At 41.1% G+C, this 22,732-nt stretch overlaps 1 protein-coding gene across 2 annotated transcripts; it reads left to right on the top strand.

Annotated features, from left to right (window-relative positions):
• Nucleotides 1–821: 821 nt before the first annotated feature.
• On the top strand, nt 822–22,020 carry tpst1l (tyrosylprotein sulfotransferase 1, like). 2 transcript variants are annotated; one of them, XM_031797902.1, is made up of 7 exons: nt 822–1,052; nt 1,246–1,298; nt 16,893–17,560; nt 17,732–17,890; nt 18,046–18,299; nt 19,207–19,408; nt 21,414–22,020. In XM_031797902.1, the coding sequence occupies exons 3-7, from the start codon at nt 17,147–17,149 to the stop codon at nt 21,444–21,446; spliced, it is 1,062 nt and encodes a 353-aa protein (XP_031653762.1). In that variant the 5' UTR covers nt 822–1,052; nt 1,246–1,298; nt 16,893–17,146; the 3' UTR covers nt 21,447–22,020. The 2 variants fall into 2 exon arrangements, with proteins under 2 accessions (XP_031653762.1, XP_031653761.1); XM_031797901.1 differs by having other exon boundaries at nt 1,033–1,148.
• The last annotated feature ends 712 nt before the right edge of the window (nt 22,021–22,732 follow it).

Below are 22,732 nucleotides of genomic sequence, written 5' to 3'. Positions count from 1 at the left end.
TGTTTACTATGAACCAAGTTGTTACATTTAAGTACATTTTTTGATTTTTTATATCGATTTGACAGCCTGCCCATTGATTTGACAGCCGCCTTTGATTTGACAGCCCGCCTTTGATTTGACAGCCTGCCCATGCGCAGTTCGGAGCTAGGCTACCTTTTTTTTGTTGCTAGACTACCTTTAGACCTGATTATGTGTTCCTACGCATGAGCGTAGCCAACGTCGCTGCGATATGACATCGCCGACAAGTGTGATCGGTCCTTCAATGGAGAAGCAGTTTCAGCCGCTCTTCAGATTGTACTGTGAAAGTGTCTATCTTTGTATCAAAGGGAATTTACAACTAACCCAAGATAGACCAACTCCTGTCGTTTCAAATGGGAACAAATGAGCCATAGTGGGCAGAACAAGCAAGGAAGGGTGTTAGAGCCAAGCATGAGTTAGCGAGATCCTATTGGAGCGTTCAAACAGATATTTGCATATTTCCGTTAGGGAGCGCCTACCCTAAAGTACGTGTGTAATAAATCAATTCCCCCTTGCACTCCTTTAAAACAAAACATTTTTGTTTTCCTTTGGCAAAGGATAACATCTACAAAACTTAGTCCACTCTATTCGGAACAGAGTGTAGTTTTGGGAACGGAAAACTGTTTTGAGACCAAAAGTTTAATTGGTGAAAAAAATAGCATAATGTCGGACAAAATCCATCTCTTCTCAATGCCATCCAATGGACTTCCTCTCATCACCATATTTGGTAGTGAGTGGAAGCGGAAAACCGGATGCTTCACACTTATACATCCCGTGAAATATCTGTCTCATTATTCTAGCTGTGGTACTGCCTTTATGGCAACTGTCCCGTACACCGTCAGTGGAGTCAAACGATTGCATCCGGTCTTTAGGAGGAATGGAAAGAGAGCATGTGATGTTACTTTTGGACGTTATTAACATCCATTTAACAAGGGCAAACTCCATCTTAACTCCTCCTCCACGTTTATTCGATTGGTTGAACAGTGCAAAAGAGAACCTCCCCGATAGTTATTTTCTCTCGTCAGGATTAGAAAGTAATAAACACCGCTCAGGCGTTTCTTTTAAGAATGCTGAATTTACTCTCCTTATGTTGTGTTGTACGACAGTAGATACGACTGAACCTCAGACTGGTGACAAGACAACACCATAGTTAAACTCGTTTAAATTACACAATTTATCTTGTTTGAGCGGCTTGTGTTGAAGTTGACAGTTTCCTCTATTTTGCAGTTACACAATACAACGGACCTTTCTTTTTCAGAGACTGATTCTCGGCAGTTAAGGTGAGTGATATTCACATTCGATTCTGTGAAGTTTTGTGTATACAAAACTACTACCAATTGCGCTTCCTGGGTATTCACAACTCACTGGAGGTAGCAATACTGTCGATTAACCAAGGGTGTATTAATTAGGACGATTCTGTTGCAAAACGTTTCTTAAAGGGAAGCAAACTAAACGAAACGGGGAGGGTCCTACCTGAATTTGCCCTCGTGTTAGTTGCAAAATTGTCTCCCATTTTAATTTACAAAAAGGAATGCAACTGTTTGAACTAATGATTACACCCCTGTTTGCCGGAGGTGCTGTTTTTTTATTTTTTCTGTGTGGACCGCTGGCCTAGTTAGTTTACATAACCCTAGCTGATTTTTGGAAATTAGCTTGTCAATTAAAAAAAATTTTTTTTTAGATTTACTCTGTCGATTGAATGTAGGCTTGGAATGTAGGCTTGGAATGTATCATATAATGGAAAGTATATTTAAACAATTTCCCAACGTTGGTTTGTTGTAGTTCCTCAGCAAGGTCAGTTCAGTTTCTCTTAACCTGAAGACCCACCATTGAATTGCAAATTAATTATATTTCGGGGCAGAAATTCGCTTTCAGATCAGGGAAGATTCCTCTTATGACCTCTACAAACCAGAATGTTGAATAAAATGATGCTTCAGTGGTTGTCCATGTGATTGGTCCTTTTGGAGGCAGGAATGTGAGACAAATCCCCATCAGACATTCAGTATGCTAACGTTAGTTTGTGTAAATATATTGTTTGTGTTTACAGTTTTTAATTTCAATACTAATGCAATTCATATGTGACAAACACTTGCACAATATGGCAGTGCCTAACAGACCAGCAAACCCCTTCCAGCCGAGGGCTTTGGTGGACTAAATTCGACTATTATTTACATATTGTGCATCACAAGCAATGCCTCAACAGATTGAAAATACAAGGGACAGAACCTACCAGCACCGCATAAAGTAGGGTAAACGCCTTCCTGTGGATACCCATTCTCCACCTCCTACCACCAAAGTATACAACCAGTACATGGGGAAGCAGGTAGCCTAGCAGTTAAGAGCGTTGGGCCAGTAATCAGAAGGTCGCTGGTTTGAATCACCGAGCCGGCAAATGGAAAAATCTGCCGTTCTGCCCTTGAGAAAGTCAGGTAACCCCCAACAACAATCTCTCTGATTCAGAGGGGTTGGGTTAAATGTGGAAGACAAATTTCAGTTGCACGCATTCAAATAAAAAGTTATTGGTCACATGTGCAGAATACAACTGGTGTAGACTTGACAGTGAAATGCTTACTTAGTTGTGCAACTGACTAGGTATCCCAATTCCTTAAAGTAAATGTAATTGTAGTCAATATTCTGCCTTGTAGAGACTTGCATCTTTTTTAGTGACTTCTTACAGACTGATATTCATGGTGTAACCATTGTAACAGTCCTCTCTGCTTACCTCATGTCAAAATAAATGTTCCCCACAAGTTCTTGCTTTTTGTGCATGTTTTTTTTTTTACATGAGGTAAGCAGAGAGGAAGTGGGTCTACAACAGACCCAGATTTGCTAAGTCTGTTTACATTCTATTCAGTTTTTTCTCTCCCCCACCCCCCCCCCCCCCCCCCCCTGCATAAGGCCCAACCCTACGGACAATCGTCAGAGTAAGTTGAAATTGCGCTTTGGCGGACTATTGCGTTTTTTTGCAAGTTAATTCCTATCAACGCTAGTGTGTAAATACGTGTGTTTCTAAAAGCAGCTAACTTCACCCTACCCCTTGTCATGACCAGATGTTCACTGGTGATTCTGCCTGGTCTGTTCTGCAATTTACAGTGACAAGAAAAAGTATGTGAACCCTTTGGAAATACCTGGATTTCTGTGTAAATTGATCATTAAATGTTATCTGATCTTCATCTAGGTCACAACAATGGACACAGTCTTAAACTAATAACACACAAACAATTATAGGTTTTCATGTCTTTATTGAACATACTGTGTAAACATTCACAGTGCAGGGTGGAGAAAGTATGTGAACCCTTGGCTTTAATAACGGGTTGACCCGCCTTTGACAGCAATAACCTCAACCAAACGTTTTCTGTAGTTGTGGATAAGACCTGCACAATGGTCAGGAGGAATTTTGGACCATTCCTTTTTACAAAACTGTTTCAGTTCAGCAATATTCTTGAGATGTCTGATGTGAACTGCTGTCTTGATGTCATGCCACAGCATCTCAATCAGGTTGAGGTCAGGACTCTGACTGGGCCACTCCAGATGGCTTATTTTCTTCTGTTGAAGCCATTCTGTTGCTGATTTACTTCTGTGGTTTGGGTGGTTGTCCTGTTGCATCACCCAACTTCTGTTGAGCTTCAATTGGCGGACAGATATTTTGCAGAATGTTAGGCTGTCTTGATAAACTTGGGAATTCATATCTGTCGACGATAGCAAGCTGTCCTTGCCCTGAGGCAGCAAAGCAGTCCTAAACCATTATGCTCCCTCCACCATACTTTACAGTTGGGATGAGGTTTTGATGTTGGTGAGCTGTGCCCTTTTTTCTCCAGTGTTGTGTGTTCCTTCCAAACAACTCAACTGTAGTTTCATCTGTCCACAGAATATTTTGCTAGCTCTGTGGAACATCCAGGTGCACTTTTATAAAACTTCAGACCGCAGTGGCTTCTTCTGTGGTGTTCTCACATCACACCATTATTTTTTTAGTGTATTGTGTACTCGTCAACGGAGATGCTAGCATGTTCCAGAGATTTCTGTAAGTCTTCACCTGACACTCTATGATTCTTCTTAATCTCATTGAGCATTCTGCGCTGTGCTCTTGCAGTCATCTTTGCAGGACAGCCACTCCTAGGGAGAGTAGCAACAGTGCAGAACTTTCTCCATTTATAGACAATTTGTCTTACTGTTGACTGATGAGCATCAAGGCTTTTAGAGATACGTTTGTAACACTTTCCAGCTTTATGCAAGTCAACCATTCTTAATCTTAGGTCTTCTGAAATCTCTCTTGTTTCGAGGCATGGTTCACATCAGGATATGCTTCTTGTGAATAGTAAACTCAAATTTTGTGAGTTTTATTTTATTTTATAGGGCAAGGCAGCTATAACCAACATCTCCAATCTCGTCTCATTGATTGGACTACAACTGGCTTTTGGAGAAGTCATTAGCCTAGGGGTTCACATACTTTTTCCAACCTACACTGTGAATGTTTAAATGATGTATTCAATATAGACCAGAAATACAATTTGTGTGTTATTAGTTTAATCACACTGTTTGTCTGTTGTGACCTATATGAAGATCAGATCAAATTTGATGACCAATTTATGCAGAAGTCCAGGTAATTCCAAAGGGTTAACTTTTTTTCTTTTTTTTTCTTGCCACTGTAACATCCTGGAGCTCAGTGTCGGATAGCAGAGAATCATGGAATAATCCTACACGCACACACACATTCTAAGCTATCACAGACCTGTCTTTCTCTCTCTCCCCTAAACACTGTCACACACACTCACTGCAATCTGCACAGCAACAGACCTGGCAATCTCTAACACACATTTAGGGCAGTTCTGGACTGTTTTTCGACAGTCTGCAATCTCACATAGCCTTGCTAATCCCATCCCTATGGTCACACTGTTTGAAGTCCTGCATTCAAGTAGGCCTTTCTATATTTTTAGTTGAGGACTGGTTGTACAGATCTAGCCAATCTGTCCTTAGAACTCCAGCAGAGATTAACGTTGACTTGACTGTTTAATTGTAATCCAACAATGGAAATAGTGGATTCAATCCGGCGCCCTTGTTGGCTTTAAGACACGGTTACAACGCACACTATAGAACAAAATAAATAGCAACTGTCGCCTTATTGCGCACCTGATGCTGGAACTTTAACAAGAACTTTAGCAAGTATCCAGAAAGTAGGTGTTGCCTTCCTGGTTCAACCAGATGCCCAGTTTCCTCCACATCCACTCTGAACAGACCGGAGAAGAGAGACAATGAGACTGCTCTGTAGCCTACTCTTCATTCTGGGACAGAGTCAATGACTGAGTCCCTAATGGCACCCGGTTTCCTATATAGTCTACTACATTAGACCAGAGTGTCATTCCATTTGATTTCATTCACTTTCAACAACTCTGTTTGTAAGCTTTTAAATGATATCAAAATGGTGGGGAATGCAAAATGGGCCAACTTTGAGCACCTCTATCTCCTAAATGTTTTAGCATTGTTAGGTTCTAAATGAACCCGTTAACACTCACGGACGACTAGTAAAGCTTAAACCAAGTTTATTCACCTATTGGGTCATAAAGCTGTATAAGACAAATACATGGTTCCACCAGTGGTAGTGTATACAGTTGAAGTCAGAAGTTTACATACACCTTAAGCCAAATGCATTTAAACTCAGTTTTTCCACAATCCCTGACATTTAATCCTAGTAAACATTCCCTGTTTTAGGTCAGTAGAATCACCACTTTATTTTAAGAATGTGAAATGTCAGAATAATAGTAGTGATTTATTTCAGCTTTTATTTCTTTCATCACATTCCCAGTGGGTCAGAAGTTTACATACACTCAATTGGTATTTGGTAGCATTGCCTTTTAAATTGATTCACTTGGGTCAATGTTTTCAGGTAGCCTTCCACATGCTTCCCACAATAAATTGGGTGAATTTTGGCCCATTCCTCCTGACACAGTTGGTGTCAGGTTTGTAGGCCTCCTTGCTCGCACATGCTTTTTCAGTTCTGCCCACAAATGTTCTATAGGATTGAGGTCAGGGCTTTGTGATGGCCACTCCAATACCTTGACATTGTTGTCCTTAACTTTGGAAGTATGCCTGGGGTCATTGTCCATTTGAAAGACTCATTTGCGACCAAGCTTTAATTTAACTGATGTCTTGAGATGTTGCTTCAATATATCCACAATTTTCCTGCCTCATGATATGTATTTTGTGAAGTGCACCAGTCCCTCCTGCAGCAAAGCACCCCCACATCATGATACTGCCACCCCTGTGCTTCATGGTGAGGATGGTGTTCCTTGGCTTGCAAGCATCCCCCTTTTTCCTCCAAACATAACGATGGTTATTATAGCCAAACGGTTCTATTTTTGTTTCATCAGACCAGAGGACATTTCTCCAAAAAGTACGATCTTTGTCCCCATGTGCAGTTGCAAACTGTAGTCTGGCTTTTTTGTTTATGGTGGTTTTGGAGCAGTGGCTTCTTACTAGCTGAGCGGCCTTTCAGGTTATGTCGATATAGGACTCGTTTTTACTCTGGATATAGTTACTTTTGCATCTGTTTCCTCCAGAATCTTCACATGGTCCTTTGTTGTTCTGGGGATGATTGGCACTTTTCGCACCAAAGTACGTTCATCTCCAGGAGACAGAACGCGTCTCCTTCCTGAACGGTATGACGGCTGCATGGTCCCATGGTGTTTATACTTGCATATTATTGTTTGTACAGATGAACATGGTACTTTCAGGTGTTGGGAAATTGCTCCCAAAGATGAACCAGACTTGTGGAGGTCTACAATTCTTTTCTGAGGTCTTGGCTGATTTGTATTTTTTACCATGTCAAGCAAAGAGGCACTGAGTTTGAAGGTAGGCCTTGAAATACATCCACAGGTACACCTCCAAATGATGTCAATTAGCCTATCAAAAGCTTTAAAGACATGACATAATTTTCTGGAATTTTCCAAGCTGTTTCAAGGCACAATCAACTTAGTGTATGTAAACTTCTGACCCACTGCAATTGTGATACAGTGAAGTAATCTGTCTGTAAACGATTGTTGGAAAAATTACTTGTATCATGCACAAAGATGTCCTAAGCGATTGCCAAAACTATAGTTTGTTAACAAGATATTTGTGAAGTGGTTGAAAAATGAGTTTAATGACTCCAACCTAAGGTTATGTAAACTTCTGTCTTCAACTGTATATACCCCAATTTGGGGTGGAATCTCCTCCTCTCTAAATATTGTATTTTTTGCTAGGCAGGAAGTTAAGTAATACGGGCAATAAACTGTTCCTTCTTCCTTAACCTCTTTAGGATAGGGGACGCTCGCATCCCACTTGGCCAAAATCCAGGGAAATGCAGCACGACAAATTCAAATAAATTGATATAAAAATCAAACTTTCATTAAATCACACATGTAAGATACTCAATTAAAGCTACACTCGTTGTGAATCCAGCCAACATGTCAGATTTTTAAAAGGCTTTTTGGCAAATGCATAAGAAGCTATTATCTGATGATAGCACAATAGTAAACAGAGGGTAGAATATTTCAACCCTGCGGGCGTTACACAAAACGCAGAAATAAAATATAAATCATGCCTTACCTTTGACGAAAAAACAGCTTCCAAAATGCGCAATGTCACTACAAAATATTATATATCATATTTTTTTCTTTTTTCTTCTAGAGGGTGGATCAGCTTAATATTGCGGAAAGAATGTTGCTTCCAATGTAATTGTCTGAATCATTTCCAATCCCCCATTTTTTTTGGGGGATATATATATATATATATATATATATATATATATACTGTTTAAAGTTATTATTCCCTGCAAACCCTTCCGCCGATTCCCCCAATTGGAGTAAACTAAGAAACACTTCTGCTTCTACCTTCAATCCATACATCTTATACATACTCTACAGACACAGTCTACTTTACAATAGTTCTCTTGTTTGTTCTTAGTCCTTCCTCTATTTCTGATGTCCATCCAGTTTGATGAGTTCTATTTGTAACTATGCTATTTCACAAACGCTCCGAACCTATATACATTTTACAGATCCCGTATGTTTTACATTGTTTATCTTGTTATTAGTCCCACCCTTCAGCTCCACTCAACCCCTCCCATCTGTCTCTCAACATCATCCATTTCAGATTTCTACTTGCCATATATTTTTCAACTGTGCAGTGATGCTTCACAAAATAATTTAACCTTCCTATTCTCATAGCTTCTACAGATTGTAAATTAAAAATATATTTTTTTGTTAAAATAATTATTATATTATTGACTATGGCTTTTCAAATCACCCAGTATTGCTATCTGTAGTGTTAGTTCTAGGCAAATGTTGCAATTCTTCAGCCATTCCTGGACCTGTGACCAAAAATGAGCTACATATGGACAATACCAAAATAAATGATCTAATGACTGCCTCCTCACAGCAGAATCTGCAGAGCTGGGAAGATTGTATCCCCCATATACATATAACATTCTATTAGTTGCAAGATTTTTGTATAGTAATTTATATTGAAAAATGTGAATTTTGAATCCGGTGTTTTGCGTATCAATTCATAAACCATGTGCTGTGGAATGGGTACATCGCAAATCTCTTCCCAACTATTTTGCCATTTATATGGCACAGCTGTCAGTTTTTTGGTCCTTAAATGAAATTGGTATATGTTTTATCACACTTTTCTTTAACCATTTATGTTCTTTAATACAGGGCCGACATACAAGTTCCTTACTTTTTTCCCCTTCTACTTGCCTCTTCCATTTTTGTGGTAATGCTGCAATTAATTGGTTGTAATTTTGGGTAGAGCAGACATTTCCATATGTCTGTTAGCTGCATGTGCGACATATCATAAATAGGACTGTTGAAGTTATCATTCACTAAATGTATACCTTTAAAAAAAAAATGTATTCGATAAATAGTTTTTTTTAATCAATTAGTATATTTGAATTTAACCACAATATTTGTTGTACAATTTGTTCCGTCCTTTCAGGTGGATTAAACTGAAATTGCAACCAACTTTCTAAGGCTTGTTTAAAAAATAAAGATATTTTGGAGATGATTTCCTTTTCAAACAACCGAAAGTGAGCAGGTATAATCTGAATAAAGGGGAAAAGGCCCTTCCTGAATATAGGATGAGACATTCGTACCAATTGACTAGAGAACCAGTTTGGATATAAGTATAACTTTTGTATGACTGATGCCTTTAGTGAGCGGTCTAATGCTTTAATATTTAATGTATGCCCACTGAATTCATATTCGTTATATAAATAGGCCCTTTTAATTTTATCTGGTTTGCCGTTCCAAAAAATTGAGTATTTTTTGTTCATATAATTTAAAAAGCAGGTCGCTAGGTGTAGGCAAAACCATAAGCAAATAGGTAAACTGTGAGTTAATCAGGGTCAGTTAATCAGGGTGATTTTTCCACAAATAGACAGGTATTTTCCTTTCCATGGTAGCAAGATCTTAGCTATTTTTGTTAACTTTCTATAAAAATGTATTGGAGTGAAATCATTTCTTTCCTTTGGGATTTGTATACAGAGTATGTCTACATCTCCGTCAGACCACCCAATTGGCAAACTACATGGTAATGTGATTTTTTTTTTTGTGATCCAATACGTAATATGGTTCATTTATCATAATTTGGTTTTAATCCAGAGAGGATAGCAAAAGTATCTAGATCCTCTAAGAGGCAGTGGAGAGACTCCAATTGTGGTTTTAAAAGAACATGAATCATCAGCGTTAGTTTTTAGGCCTAGATGGCATACTTCTTCATTGCACAAATGAATAACCTCAACCAAATTCCAAAGACTGGTGACATCCAGTGGAAGCGGTAGGAACTGAAAACGGCTTCCTAAGAAATATAATTTGTCAATGAGAACCCTGTGAACAGGCAGAGACCTAAAAATGTTTTTTAAATTCTGAACGGTTAGTCCTCTGGGTTTTGCCTGCTACATAAGTTCTGTTATACTCAGACATGATTCAAACAGTTTTAGAAACTTCAGTGTTTTCTATCCAATAATATGCATATCTTATATTCTTGGCATGAGTAGCAGGAAGTTGAAATTCGGCACGCTATTTATCCAAATGTGAAAATGCTGCCCCCTATACCTTAAGAAGTGAACTATTTCCATTGATCGTTAATTCTAGCCCTTTCGTCCTCTGCGTTGTGTATTTATCTTTGACATATTCTTACATATTAATTGTACAGTATCCAACAATCCATGTATTGATGCGATTTAACATTAAAATTCTCACGACATGGTAAAACAAAAACCCCTTCATGGTTGTCTTAAGCTATCATCTAGTGTTCTCGACTAACCTCCCTCTGATGTGCCATATGTAACTCTTGCCTGTCACATTTGATGGCCCTTGATAATGTCCCGGTTTCAATATCAAAATAAAATGTTTTTTCCAAATACATAAGTCTCTCACCTGAGCTGCCATCACCCTTCTGTCTGGTCCATTTCTCCCACCAGTACACCAGGAGCATGAGAGAAGTTTGAATGAGATCTCTCTCCATGCGCAGTCTCAGGACTCATGGTGCACTCCTGCCGCCCGTACCCAGGTTGATGGCTCGGACTCAGGTCATAGATAGGAGTGTTAAAAGTCACTGTCGTATTGAAAGCTTTGTCGCTCTTTCTTCAGCCGGTTAGGGAGGGTTTCGACCGATTTAATCGGATTGACCGATTTTCAAGTTTTCATAACAATTGGAAATCTGTATTTTTGGACACCAATTTGGCCTATTTTTTTATTTTATTTAAATTTTTTACATTTTTAATTACAACTTTTTAACTAGGCAAGTCAGTTAAGAACACATTCTGATTTTCAATGAAGGCCTAGGAACGGTGGGTTAATTGCCTTGTTCAGAGGCAGAACGACAGATTTTTACCATGTCAGCTCGGGAATTCAATCTTGCAACCTTACAGTTAACTAGTCCAATGCTCTAACCACCTGCCTTACATTGCACTCCACGAGGAGCCTGCCTGTTACGCGAATGCAGTAAGGAGCCAAGTTAAGTTGCTAGCTAGCATTAAACTTATCTTTATAAAAAGCAATTAATCATAATCACTAGTAAACTACACATGGTTGATTGATATTACTAGTTTATCTAGTGTGTCCTGCGTTGCATATACAGTGGGGGGAAAAAAGTATTTAGTCAGCCACCAATTGTGCAAATTCTCCCACTTAAAGATGAGGCCTATACTTTTCATCATAGGTACACTTCAACTATGACAGACAAAATTAGAAAATCAATCCAGAAAATCACATTGTAGGATTTTTAATGAATTTATTTGCAAATGATGGTGGAAAATAAGTATTTGGGCACCTACAAACAAGCAAGATTTCTGGCTCTCACAGACCTGTAACTTCTTCTTTAAGAGGCTCCTCTGTCTTCCACTTGTTACCTGTATTAATGGCACCTGTTTGAACTTGTTATCAGTATAAAAGACACCTGTCCACTACCTCAAACAGTCACACTCAACTCCACTATGGTCAAGACCAAAGAGCTGTCAAAGGACACTAGAAACAAAATTGTAGACCTGCACCAGGCTGGGAAGACTGAATCTGCAATAGGTAAGCAGCTTGGTTTGAAGAAATCAACTGTGGGAGCAATTATTAGGAAATGGAAGACATACAAGACCACTGATAATCTCAGTGTTTGGAGGACAAAGAATGCTGAGTTGCATCCAAAGAACACCATACCTACTGTGAAGCATTGGGGTGGAAACATCATGCTTTGGGGCTGTTTTTCTGCAAAGGGACCAGGAGGACTGATCCGTGTAAAGGAAAGAATGAATGGGGCCATGTATCGTGAGATTTTGAGTGAAAACCTCCCATCAGCAAGGGCATTGAAGATGATACGTGGCTGGGTCTTTCAGAATGACAATGATCCCAAACACACCGCCCGGGCAATGAAGGAGTGGCTTCGTAAGAAGCATTTCAAGGTCCTGGAGTTGCCTAGCCAGTCTCCAGATCTCAACCCCATAGAAAATCTTTGGAGGGAGTTGAAAATCTGTGTTGCCCAGCAACAGCCCCAAAACATCACTGCTCTAGAGGAGATCTGCATGGAGGAATGGGCCAAAATACCAGCAACAGTGTGTGAAAAATGTGTCAAACGTTTTCTGTAAGTCTTCACCTCTGTCATTGCTAACAAAGGGTATGTAACAATGTATTGAGAAACTTTTGTTATTGACCAAATACTTATTTTCCACCATAATTTGCAAATAAATTCATTACAAATCCTACAATGTGATTTTCTGGAGAGAGAAAAATCTAATTTTGTCTGTCATAGATAAATTACAGGCCTCATCTTTTTAAGGGGGAGTACTTAACTAAATACTTTTTTCCCCACTGTATCGATGCGGTGCACATCAGTGAAAAAGGACTGTTGCTCCAACGTGTACCTAACCATAAACATCAATGTCTTTCTTAAAATTAATACACAAGTATGTATTTTTTAACCTGCATATTTATTTAAGTATTTTTCTTTTGTCCTTCAAAAACCATTTAAAAACATTTCCATCATTCTGCATTCCAAATGTAAAAACAAATTGATTAGACCCCACACAATAAATCAAACACGGTATTGACACCAATAACAAATATGACCACAACTCACCAGTTAGGAATATGTGTGTAGTAAACCGTAGGTCAAAAACACATGCCCAATCCTTACTTATCTGGATGCTCTGTTTACGGCCTAATCCAGATACCTTTATAACACTGCTGAATTTCACTAACTGCTCTCCCCAAGAACATGGCCCAAAATAAATTTTTCCTGGGGCAAATTCAGACAATTTCTCATAAGGAATCTGCGATATTGGATCCCTGGCATCTATTAACTTCTTGATGCACCCATCCCGTTAGCGGGATCATTTCCGTCAACATCCGCTGAATTGCAGAGCGCCAAATTCAAATGAAATGACTAAAAATATTACATTTTCATGAAATCACAAGTGCAATATAGCACAACACAGCTTAGCTTGTTGTTAATCCACCTGGCGTGTCAGATTTCAAAAAAGACTTTCAGCGAAAGCATACCAAGCGTTTATGTAAGGACATCTCTCTCAGTAGACTAGACATTAAACACCTCGCAGCCAAGTAGATTGGTCACGGAAGTCAGAAAAGCAATCAAATAAATCGCTTACCTTTGATCTTCGGATGTTTGCACTCACGAGACTCCCAGTTACACAATAAATGTTCCATAAAGATGATTTTTTTAAATATCCAAAATTTAAAAAAAAAAAAACATTTGGTTGGCGTGTTATGTTCATAAATCCACAGGCTCGAGTGGTCACGATATCGCAGACAAATTCCAAATAGTATCTGTAAAGTTCGTAGAAACATGTCAAACGTTTTTTATTATCAATCCTCAGGTTGTTTTTACAATATATAATCGATAATATTTCAACTGGGACTGTGTTGCTTCTTCAATAGGAGAGAGAGAAATGTCTGCTCCAAGCTGTTGCGCATGCAAAACGCTGCTGGAACCCAGCCATACAATGACACGATGTGATCTTTCTCGCTCATTTTTCAAAATAAAAGCCTGAAACTGTCTAAAGACTGTTCACACCCTTTATATCCCTTTAAATGGACCAAAGGCAGGCAATGGAACGGAGAGCTTTCAGGAAAAACAATATCAGTTCTGTTATACTTACAGACTATATTTTGACAGTTTTAGAAATTTTAGAATTTTCTATCCTGATCTGACAATTATATGCATATTCTGGGCCTGAGAAATGGTGTGTTTCATTTGGGTACGTTTTTCATCCAAACATCAATACTTCCCCCTACACTCGAGGTTAAAATGTTGTTGTTTTTAAACGTGGGCTATGAACCACTATCGATTGAACCGTGGCCATACACTGCAATGTACCATTTTCCTGTCCTGCTTTCAAGAGGATTTGTTGCTGCTTTTTTGAAAAAGATGCAAATGCTTGCATGGCCACATTTCCTCCAAATGTAGCAGGCTCCATTCTACACTCATTCTTCCAGTGACCAATGGTCCCATATCTAATCTCCCTACACTTTTATGTTTCTCGCTACGTTGCTTTGTCTTACCTTGGCCATTGAAACCACTGTTAGTAACTCACTGTGGACATAATAACCCTTCGCACACCTGCGAAGTGAGTGGAGTTACACTGCCTTTCAAAAGTTTGGGATCACTTAGAAATGTCCTTGTTTTTGAAAGAAAAGCACTTTTTCCATTAAAATAACATCACATTGATCAGAAATACCGTATAGACATTGTTAATGTTGTAAATGACTATTTGAGCTGGAAATGGCTTTTTTTTTTTTTTTTTTTTTTTGGATGTATGGAATATCTTCATAGGTGTACTGCGGCCCATTATCAGCAACCATCACTCCTGTGTTCTAATGGCACGTTGTGTTAGCTAATCCAAGTTTATCATTTTAAAAGGCCAATTGATCATTCGAAAACCCTTTTGCAATTGTAAGCACAGCTGAAAACTGTTGTGCTGATTTAAAGAAGCAATAAAACTGGCCTTCTTTAGACAAGAAGCATCAAGTATCTGGAGCATCAGCATTTGTGGGTTCGATTACAGGCTGAAAATGACCAGAAACCAAACTTTCTTCTGAAACTCGTCAGTCTATTCTTGTTCTGAGAAATGAAGGTTATTCCATGTGAGAAATTGTCAAGAAACTGAAGCTCTCGTTACAACACCGTGTACTACTCCCTTCACAGAACAGAGCAAACTTGCTCTATCCAGAATAGAAAGAGGAGTGGGAGGCCCCGGTGCACAACTGAGCAAGAGTACAAGTACATTAGTGTCTAGTTTGAGAAACGGATACCTCAAGTCCACAACTGGCATCTTCATTAAATAGTGCATGCAAAACACTAGTCTCAACGTCAACAGTGAAGAGGCAACCCTGGGACGCTGGCCTTCTAGGTAGAGTTCCTCTGTCCAGTGTCTGTGTTCTTTTGCCCATCTTAATCTTTTATTTTTATTGGCCAGTCTGAGATATGGCTTTTTCTTTGCAACACTGCCTAAAAGGCCAGCATCCCGGAGTCACCTCTTCACTGTTGATGTTGAGACTGGTGTTTTCCGACACATTGGTGCTTCTGGGTTAAGCGGGCGGGTAAAAAGAAGCGCGGCTAGGCAGCTTATGTTTCGGAGGACTCATGACTCGACCTTCTCCTCTCCCGAGCTCTTTGGGGAGTTGCAGCAATGAGAAAAGATTATACTCCCAAATTTCATGATTACAAAGGTGTAACATTCCAAAGCCATCTGTCTTTCTACGGAGACCCATTACCTCCTGACATAAAACCCGGTCTCTTTCACTCCTTATACACTATGCGTCTGATCTATCATGTCTACAATATCTCGATGTTCAAAGTTTACCCCGACTCCAACACTAGGAAGAAACCTGGAGAGGAACCATACTCTTGGGGGGGTCACCAGTCCTCTTCTGACTGTGCCGGGTGGAGATTATAAGAGTACTTCGAGATGATCAAACATTGATAGATAAGCAGCAGCAGGATCAAATAATAATCAGGGGTTGTAAAGGGTGCAACAGTTCAGCACCTCAGGAGTAAATTTCAGTTTGCATTTCGTAGCTGAGCATTCAGCGGTAGAGTGGGAGAGAGCATACTTAAGTTCACACAGGACACCAGATAAGACAGGAGAATGCCCCCTGGCACATAGACACTTGCAGAATAGATACTGGAAGCTAAAACGGGGGTTGGGAACACCATGGCCCCGTCCGACGTTACACCCGGAGAGGGCCATCCAGGCAGGATATAACCACACCCACTTTGCCAAAGCACTGCCCCCACACCACTAGAGTGATATCAACAGAGCAGGATGGGAGAAACTCTCCAAATACAGGTATCAAGCTTGTAAAGTCATATTCAACAAGAATCATGGCTGTAACCGCTGCCAAAGGTACTTAAACAAAGTACTAAGTAAAGGGTCTGAGTACTTCTGTAAATGTGATATTTGTATTTTTTTTTTAATCCATTTGCCAAAATGTCAACCTGTTTTTTGCTTTGTCATTATGGGGTGTAGATTGATGAGGGGGGGGGGGGGACTATTGAATCCATTTTAGAATAAGGCCTGTAACGGAAAGGGGTCTGAATACTTTCCAAATGCACCGTAATTTAAGAACTGTGGAATTAATTCTAGGTCATATTTCATAGAAATCTTAACACTGGACAGTTACTTTGAAGTACTTATCTAATACAGAGACCACATGTACTGTACAAAGCATTTGTACCTAGGCCTTTCAGAAGGGAATGAACAAAAATATATAAATTAGGCTACACGTTCTTTGTGCAAATGATTTGGGTACATTTTTGTTTTGGGTGCAAACTCGGCGTCAACACTGATCTTTTTGTAGCCTAAAACTAGCTAGTAGAGTAAATATGACTGATTGTTGCAGCATGTGAGTATCGGCATTCGGCAGGCTTTTGATTTAGTTTAGTAGTGACTCATAGGATCTTAAACAAATTGCTTTGCATTGTAGTGTGTGGCTGAGCAAGCTGTGACTGTAGGAAAACATGGAACAGTAGCAGTTAGTGGCTTTACATGAGTGTGACAATGAGGGATAGAGGAAAGAAAGAAACTGAGTGAGGTGAGAAGAAAAGGAGAGCATAGAGTTGATGGCATTTATGAGAAGGCAGCATAACCGTGTAGTTAGTGGCTCTCCAAATGCAGGATGTGGAATATGAATGTTGCAGAAATCCAGCTAGTTCAGTCATTCATTGGGGAGGTCAATGACAGGACACATGCAGGAAGCTACAATTGTTCTGAAATTGTTCCAAAATGTAATGCGTAATTATGTAATAACATCGCGTGTTTTGTATGTGGTCACCAGAAGAAATGATATCAATTGGAAACAAAAATAAGCCTTTCCGTGTGTGTGTTGCAGGTCCATTATGGTGGATCAAGGATATGTACAGGGCTGGCACCCAGCTGGAAAGGACCCCTCTCAGAGCCACCTGGGGGGGTCCTAGACCGCCAGCGACGACGGGTCTCTACGTTCCTCACTACGTTATTTTCTACCCAAAGGCCTCAGTCACTCTCCCTTGCCCCTCTCAACCCACAGATTTTATACCAAATCATACCCCAAGCTCTTACTCTTAACTCCAGTCCACAGCCCATAAACCTCCAGTCTAACTGACCATGAGGGGACAGAAGGTGAGCATGTTATTGGGCTGTGCTCTCCTCTGTTCCGCCTCTCTCCTCTACCTGGGCCTGAGTGGCATCGACTGCCCTCCCCCTGACCACGCCCACCGCCATACCTGGGCAGATGCCCACCTGGGCTCCACCAATCAGAGCCAAGCATCTCCCATTTACTATGGCGAGGACACACCCCTCATTTTCATTGGTGGGTTCCCTCGGAGCGGCACCACACTGATGCGGGCCATGCTGGATGCCCACAATGCAGTGCGTTGCGGGGAGGAGACACGGGTGATCCCACGTCTTCTTGCCATGCGTGCCACCTGGAGTCGCTCGGCCAGAGAGCGGGTCAGACTGGACGAGGCCGGGGTCACTGACCAGGTGTTGGACTCAGCAGTGCGGGCGTTCTTACTGGAGGTTAGCCATGGTGTTTGTCTCTCCTGTTTGTCTTCTCACTTTACATCAGGTAATCCTGAAACATAGGAAGGGTTGCCTAGGCTAGGATGCTGCAGTGTAATTAAATTGTAACTGCACCATTTTCTATAGCTTTGAGGCTGGATTCATTGCTTGATTGATTTCTTCCACCAGGTAATAATAGGTCATGGGGAGCCAGCAGCCAGGCTCTGTAACAAGGATCCATTTGCTCTGAAGTCTCTGTCCTACCTGGCCCGTATTTTCCCCCAGGCCAAGTTTGTTCTCATGCTACGGGATGGAAGGGCTACCGTCCACTCCATGATCTCACGCAAGGTAGCAACTGCTGTGGGGTGGGGGAGGGGGTTCCCTCTGCATGCTGGGGTCTGATGAGCTTCCATTCTTCCTTGCTCTTCAGACACTTCACTCTCTTCTCTATATTCTCTCTCTTTAACACAGACTCCTTCTCCTTCCCTTCTCTCTTCTTGCAGGTGACCATCTCTGGTTTTGACCTGACTAGTTACAGGGACTGTCTAACTAAGTGGAGCCGTGCGGTGGAGGGCATGTACTCCCAGTGCCAGGGGGCGCCTGAGGGCAGCTGTCTGCCTGTGCGCTACGAGCAGCTGGTACTGCACCCAGAGGTAGAGATGAGGAAGCTGCTGAGCTTCCTGGGGTTGCCATGGGACCCGGCCGTGCTACACCACGAAGACCTTATTGGCAAGGCCGGCGGAGTGTCGCTGTCCAAGTGAGCGAAAGAGAGCGAGTTTGTCTTTATGTACATGCAAGACAAGCACCCTCCTAAGATTCATTATTTCCTTTCCCATTTAACCTTTGCTGTAGAAGATTGTGGCTCACAGGTGTACTTAGTATTACTCCTTACACAGGATTCACACATTAGTCTGTCTTCCCAGCTCACACCTCTCTCACTTACACACTGCCTCAATAAATACACATAGACACATACAAAAATTCCCTGCTCAATCACACACGCATACCTCACCAGCTTGTCTCATCTTCTGATTGCATACCAGACGTTTGCTGCGTTATGGTATAGTTCGCACTAAAGAGATGCCTGAAGAATAGGTAGTTATCCTCCATTTCCGTGTGATAGAATAAGTGGACACTGACAATGCTCATTGTTCACCAGGTCAGCCATATCTATTACTACTATGAAGCATAAAGGGTCAGTCAGTCTTGTTTTTCCAACTGTGCGGTGCAGTATAGACCTGGGTTAAAATACTATTTGACATTTTCAAATACTTTCAGTGTCTGCTCATTTGCCTGGAGTGCCAAATGTACAGGGTTTTCTTTTCACCTTTTTGACTATTCTGCTTAAACAATCCCAGATAAAGTATTTTAAATGAGTTCAAATAGCATTTGAAGCCAGGTCTGGCGCTGTATGTATGATGGTTTAGATGAGACATAATGTGAAGCCAGCTGTGGTAGTCAGTGAGCTGCTTTATATAATACTTCTGTCTTATGCCACGATTAAATCTTGTCACAACCATATGCACTTCTCAAAGCTAGGACAAAAATATGCGCACACGCATTGGAATTAGTCTAGACCCTTGTAGGTTGGAGAGGTCAGGTGAATCAAGTCTCGCACAAACACGCATACACTAATGTTATATCTGTCTGATCTCCCCCTGTAGAGTGGAGCGGTCCACAGACCAGGTTGTGAACCCTGTAAACACAGACGCCCTGTCTAAGTGGGTGGGTCATATCCCCTCTGATGTGCTGCGTGAGATGGATGACATCGCCCCCATGCTCGCCCGCCTCGGCTATGACCCCCTGGCAAACCCCCCAGACTACGCCCGGCCAGACCCCATCATAGCACCCAACAACTACACACTGGTGAGACCTGACTCACCATATCAGAATTTACATCCTTTCATATTTTTATTCTTATGGACCGTATCATTGTAAATGATAAAGGTAGATGCAAACAGATGGAAAGTCTGATTGTTAGGGCAGCATGCATATCCTCATGATGCTGGAAATATAGAACCCAATGCTCAGTGATCATACAGTGGGGCAAGAAAGTATTTAGTCAGCCACCAATTGTGCAAGTTCTCCCACTTAAAAATATGAGAGAGGCCTGTAATTTTCATCATAGGTACACTTCTATGACAGACTAAATGAATTTTAAAAATCCAGAAAATCACATTGATCACATTGACATTAATGAATTTATTTGCAAATTATGGTGGAAAATAAGTATTTGGTCAATAACAAAAGTTTTTCTCAATACATTGTTACATACCCTTTGTTAGCAATGACAGAGGTGAAGATGTTTGACAAGGTTTTCACACACTGTTGCTGTTATTTTAGCCCATTCCTCCATGCAGATCTCCTCTAGAGCAGTGATGTTTTGGGGCTGTTGCTGGGCAACACGGACTTTCAACTCCCTCCAAAGATTTTCTATGGGGTTGAGATCTGGAGACTGGCTAGGCAACTCCAGGACCTTGAAATGCTTCTTACGAAGCCACTCCTTCATTGCCCGGGCGGTGTGTTTGGGATCATTGTCATTCTGAAATACCCAGCCACGTTTCATCTTCAATGCCCTTGCTGATGGAAGGAGGTTTTCACTCAAAATCTCACGATACATGGCCCCATTCTTTCCTTTACGCGGATCAGTCGTCCTGGTCCCTTTGCAGAAAAACAGCCCCAAAGCATGATGTTTCCACGCCCATGCTTCACAGTAGGTATGGTGTTCTTTGGATGCAACTCAGCATTCTTTGTCCTCCAAACACGACGAGTTGAGTTTTTACCAAAAAGTTATATTTTGGTTTCATCTGACCATATGACATTCTCCAATCTTCTTCTGGATCATCCAAATGCTCTCTAGCAAACTTCAGTTGGGGCTGGACATGTACTGGCTTTAGCAGGGGGACACGTCTGACACTGCAGGATTTGAGTCCCTGGCGGCGTAGTGTGTTACTCATGGTAGGCTTTGTTACTTTGGTCCCAGCTCTCTGCAGGTCATTCACTAGGTCCCCCCGTGTGGTTCTGGGATTTTTGCTCACTGTTCTTGTGATCATTTTGACCCCACGGGGTGAGATCTTGCGTGGAGCCCCAGATCAAGGGAGATTATCAGCTGTCTTGTATGTCTTCCATTTCCTAATAATTGCTCCCACAGTTGATTTCTTCAAACCAAGCTGCTTACCTATTGCAGATTCAGTCTTCCCAGCCTGGTGCAGGTCTACAATTTTGTTTCTGGTGTCCTTTGACAGCTCTTTGGTCTTGGCCATAGTGGAGTTTGGAGTGTGACTGTTTGAGGTAGTGGACAGGTGTCTTTTATACTGATAACAAGTTCAAACAGGTGCCATTAATACAGGTAACGAGTGGAGGACAGAGGAGCCTCTTAAAGAAGAAGTTACAGGTCTGTGAGAGCCAGAAATCTTGCTTGTTTGTAGGTGACTAAATACTTATTTTCCACCATAATTTGCAAATAAATTCATTAAAAATCCTAATGTGATTTTTCTGGATTTTCTTTCTCATTTTCTCTGTCATAGTTGAAGTGTACCTATGATGACAATTACAGGCCTCATCTTTTTAAGTGGGAGAACCTGCACAATTGGTGGCTGACTAAATACTTTTTTGCCCCACTAAGTAAGTAATATACTCCTGCACCACAGGAGACTGGTGAGGGAAGGACTGCTCATAATGGCTGGAATGGAGTAAGTGGAATGGTATCAAACACATGGAAACCATGTCTTTATGTTTGATACCAATCCATTAATTCCGTTCCAGCCGTTACGATGAGCCCGTCCTCCCCTATTAAGGAGCCACCTGTCATGCACATATTTTCATATCTGCGTGTGCTCTTAAAGGCTGATGATGATTTTCTTCTCCTCAGCTTAAGAGAACAGAAACCCTACATCCCAGTTAGGTGGAGGAGGTAAACACAAGGCACTTTGGACATTCTAGAACCCTCTCCAGTTCCACATTCCATGCTCCTTTCCCATTGGCTCTCAGCCCACCATCAACCCCAATAAAGAGGATTCTAAACTGCATATGTGTTTTTGCATAGGCCACCGTGACTGTTAGCCTATGTTGTTATTTGAGGGTAATGAGGGCATCAAATATGGATCTGTTTATTGCCCCACAATTCTGTGGGACAGTGGATGCCACTGTGTGGGATCTCCGGTGCCTCTTCCCTTGACTCATTCTCAGGAAAGTCCCCTGTCTGAAACTCTGCCTCCTCTCCTTCCACCTAGCCCTCCATGTACCAATAGTGTTGCAGTGTAATGTGAATTTGTACCACAATTGTTGAACCTGATACCATTTCTATATGTTTCTTATTAACTTCCTGTCACTCATCCAAAATCTGTGAACATGTTTTTGGAAAGATCTGTGTGTGTGTATATATATGTGTGTGTGTGTGTAAGTAGGCATACATTTATATTTTTCAAGATGTCATGTTTATTTTCTTAATAAATTATATTGTTGGAGAATTCATTCAGTATTAGTTTATAGCTTGTTTTGTCGAAATAAATAAGGCAAATCACTGTATAGCAAGTATGTCTAAGCATTTATTTCAGGTTTCTTTGCTAAGGACTTACAGTACCCACCAAAATAAGCCTAAGGTTAATCTTTAAGGGTTTTATGGTGGTTATTTTTTTCCCGTACTGCCGGTAAAGCACTATGTTGTCAATGTGTATATAATGTTTTCTTTAAGAACCGTTAACTCAATGCAGGGCACTACAATTAATGTACGGAAGTAACGCAACACAAAATCTAGCCAGGGAAAGCAAGCATAAAACAATTGAATTTACACAATTCAAAAATCTGTCAAATTCTCACCTACTCTACATAAACTCTTCGACTAATAATGGAGCCCAGTTTTTTTTACTTTCAAAAAAAATGGACCGTTCAGTTTGGACTTCCTCAGTTTGGACCCCCTCTGTCAGAGGGGGACCTTTCCAGTGGAGCGTCAGGTTAGTATGATGGGGATTCCAGGGGCTCACGAACAGGTGGCTGGGGCTCTATGTCCAGGGGAGAGAAGTCATGAAAAGGCTCCTCTCAAGGCTTTCTAGGTCAAGGAAGCAGAGCAGGCTCTCCAGTTCTGTACCAGCTGGGTCAGGGTGTGTTGTGACTTGGTTGGGGAGTGTGACGGCTTGGCCTCGTTTCGTTATGCCTGGGTTGGACTGTGTGGCAGATAGGTCCTTTGTCCAG

This window comes from Oncorhynchus kisutch, linkage group LG19 (genome assembly GCF_002021735.2).
Source record: "Oncorhynchus kisutch isolate 150728-3 linkage group LG19, Okis_V2, whole genome shotgun sequence".
NCBI lineage: Eukaryota > Metazoa > Chordata > Actinopteri > Salmoniformes > Salmonidae > Oncorhynchus > Oncorhynchus kisutch.
The sequence above is the reverse complement of the archived record's forward strand: the minus strand, read 5'-3'. Positions and strand labels throughout refer to the sequence as shown.